Source organism: Phytophthora parasitica, assembly GCF_000247585.1.
Source record: "Phytophthora parasitica INRA-310 unplaced genomic scaffold supercont2.21, whole genome shotgun sequence".
Classification (NCBI taxonomy): domain Eukaryota; phylum Oomycota; class Peronosporomycetes; order Peronosporales; family Peronosporaceae; genus Phytophthora; species Phytophthora nicotianae.
Genome location: NW_008649007.1, coordinates 787,923 through 789,073, shown reverse-complemented (window position 1 = coordinate 789,073; position 1,151 = coordinate 787,923). Strand labels below are relative to the sequence as shown.

At 56.7% G+C, this 1,151-nt stretch overlaps 1 protein-coding gene across 1 annotated transcript in view; it reads right to left on the bottom strand.

The window, feature by feature from the left end:
* PPTG_22710 (hypothetical protein) overlaps nucleotides 1–1,148 on the bottom strand; it is a gene marked incomplete at both ends in the record, with an annotated part of 2,112 nt that extends 964 nt beyond the window's left edge. Inside the window, one exon of the mRNA XM_008905831.1 lies at nucleotides 3–1,148. Within this exon, the coding sequence (XP_008904079.1) occupies nucleotides 3–1,148 (1,146 nt within the window). The remainder of the gene's footprint in view (nucleotides 1–2) is intronic.
* Nucleotides 1,149–1,151: the final 3 nt, after the last annotated feature.

Sequence of the window (1,151 nt, the reverse complement as noted above, 5' to 3'; positions counted from 1 at the left end):
GTCTTGCTCGGCAACGTCGAGCCGTCAGCCAGCGAAACATTCTTAGTGTCGGACACGATCCAGTCGCCCTGGCCGACCAGGTGGTCGTCGGCGTCGTAGATGTCACGTACAATGGTGATACCAACCTCACGCGGCACCGACAAGACACCATCCCAGCCCTGGGGCTGTCCTTCGGCGAAGTTGTTGTCCTCAGTGATCCAACCAATCATCACGTCCTTGCCGTGCTTGTCCGTGTAGACGAAGTTGTTGTCCTCAGTGATCCAACCAATCATCACGTCCTTGCCGTGCTTGTCCGTGTAGATGCTGTTAGCGTACCAGTCGCTGCGGTCCGATACGCCGACCATGAGGGGAGTAAACAGACCCTCGTCCGAGTCCGAGCTGGCACTGTCGCTGCCGGCAGCACCAAAGGTACCAGTGGCCCACATCGGGTACCGGTTCGGATCACCCTCCGCGGCGAACAGCATCACATTGTGTAACTCACCGTCCTCATCCTTCATCTCGCGGTAGATGGTCGTCTCAAAGTTATAGCCCCAGTTGGCGCTGTAGCGAGAGAACTTAGTGTTCTTCTCCTGGGCGAGTAGGAAGCCCTTGTACTCCCAGTTCAAGTAGTCTTCGGAGTGGTAGAGGAAGATACGTGGACCCTCGTTGTGAATACCACCGGCCACCAACAGGTAGTTGCTTCCGGTGGTGGCGTCGAAGCCAAAATGCTTGTCCAGCGACTGTGAGTGGAACGGCATCGGGTCGCGCCACCCGGTCACGTTCATACCCTTGGGTGGCTGCTTAATGAGCGGCTTGGTACCCTTGTGCCACGTTGAGCCACCGTTGCTGGTGGTGGCGTACATCACGTGCTCACCAAAGAGATACTCCTTCTTCCATGAAATGGGGAGAGCGGTGACACCCGTGTAGAACACGGTGTGCTTGCCGTCGATAGCATTGTTCATTGCAAAACCGGAAAACACTCCAAGGTTGTCCCACTTGTCATGGAATGGCAGCAGCGCATCCGGGTAGTCCTTCCAGGTCACCTGGTCCTTCGACACGGCGTGACCCCACGTCATGTTGCCCCAGATCGTTGAATTCGGGTTCGACTGGTAGAACATGTGATACAGGCCGGTGTCTTCATCGTAGTACGGCGCGCACGGGTCGTTCATCCA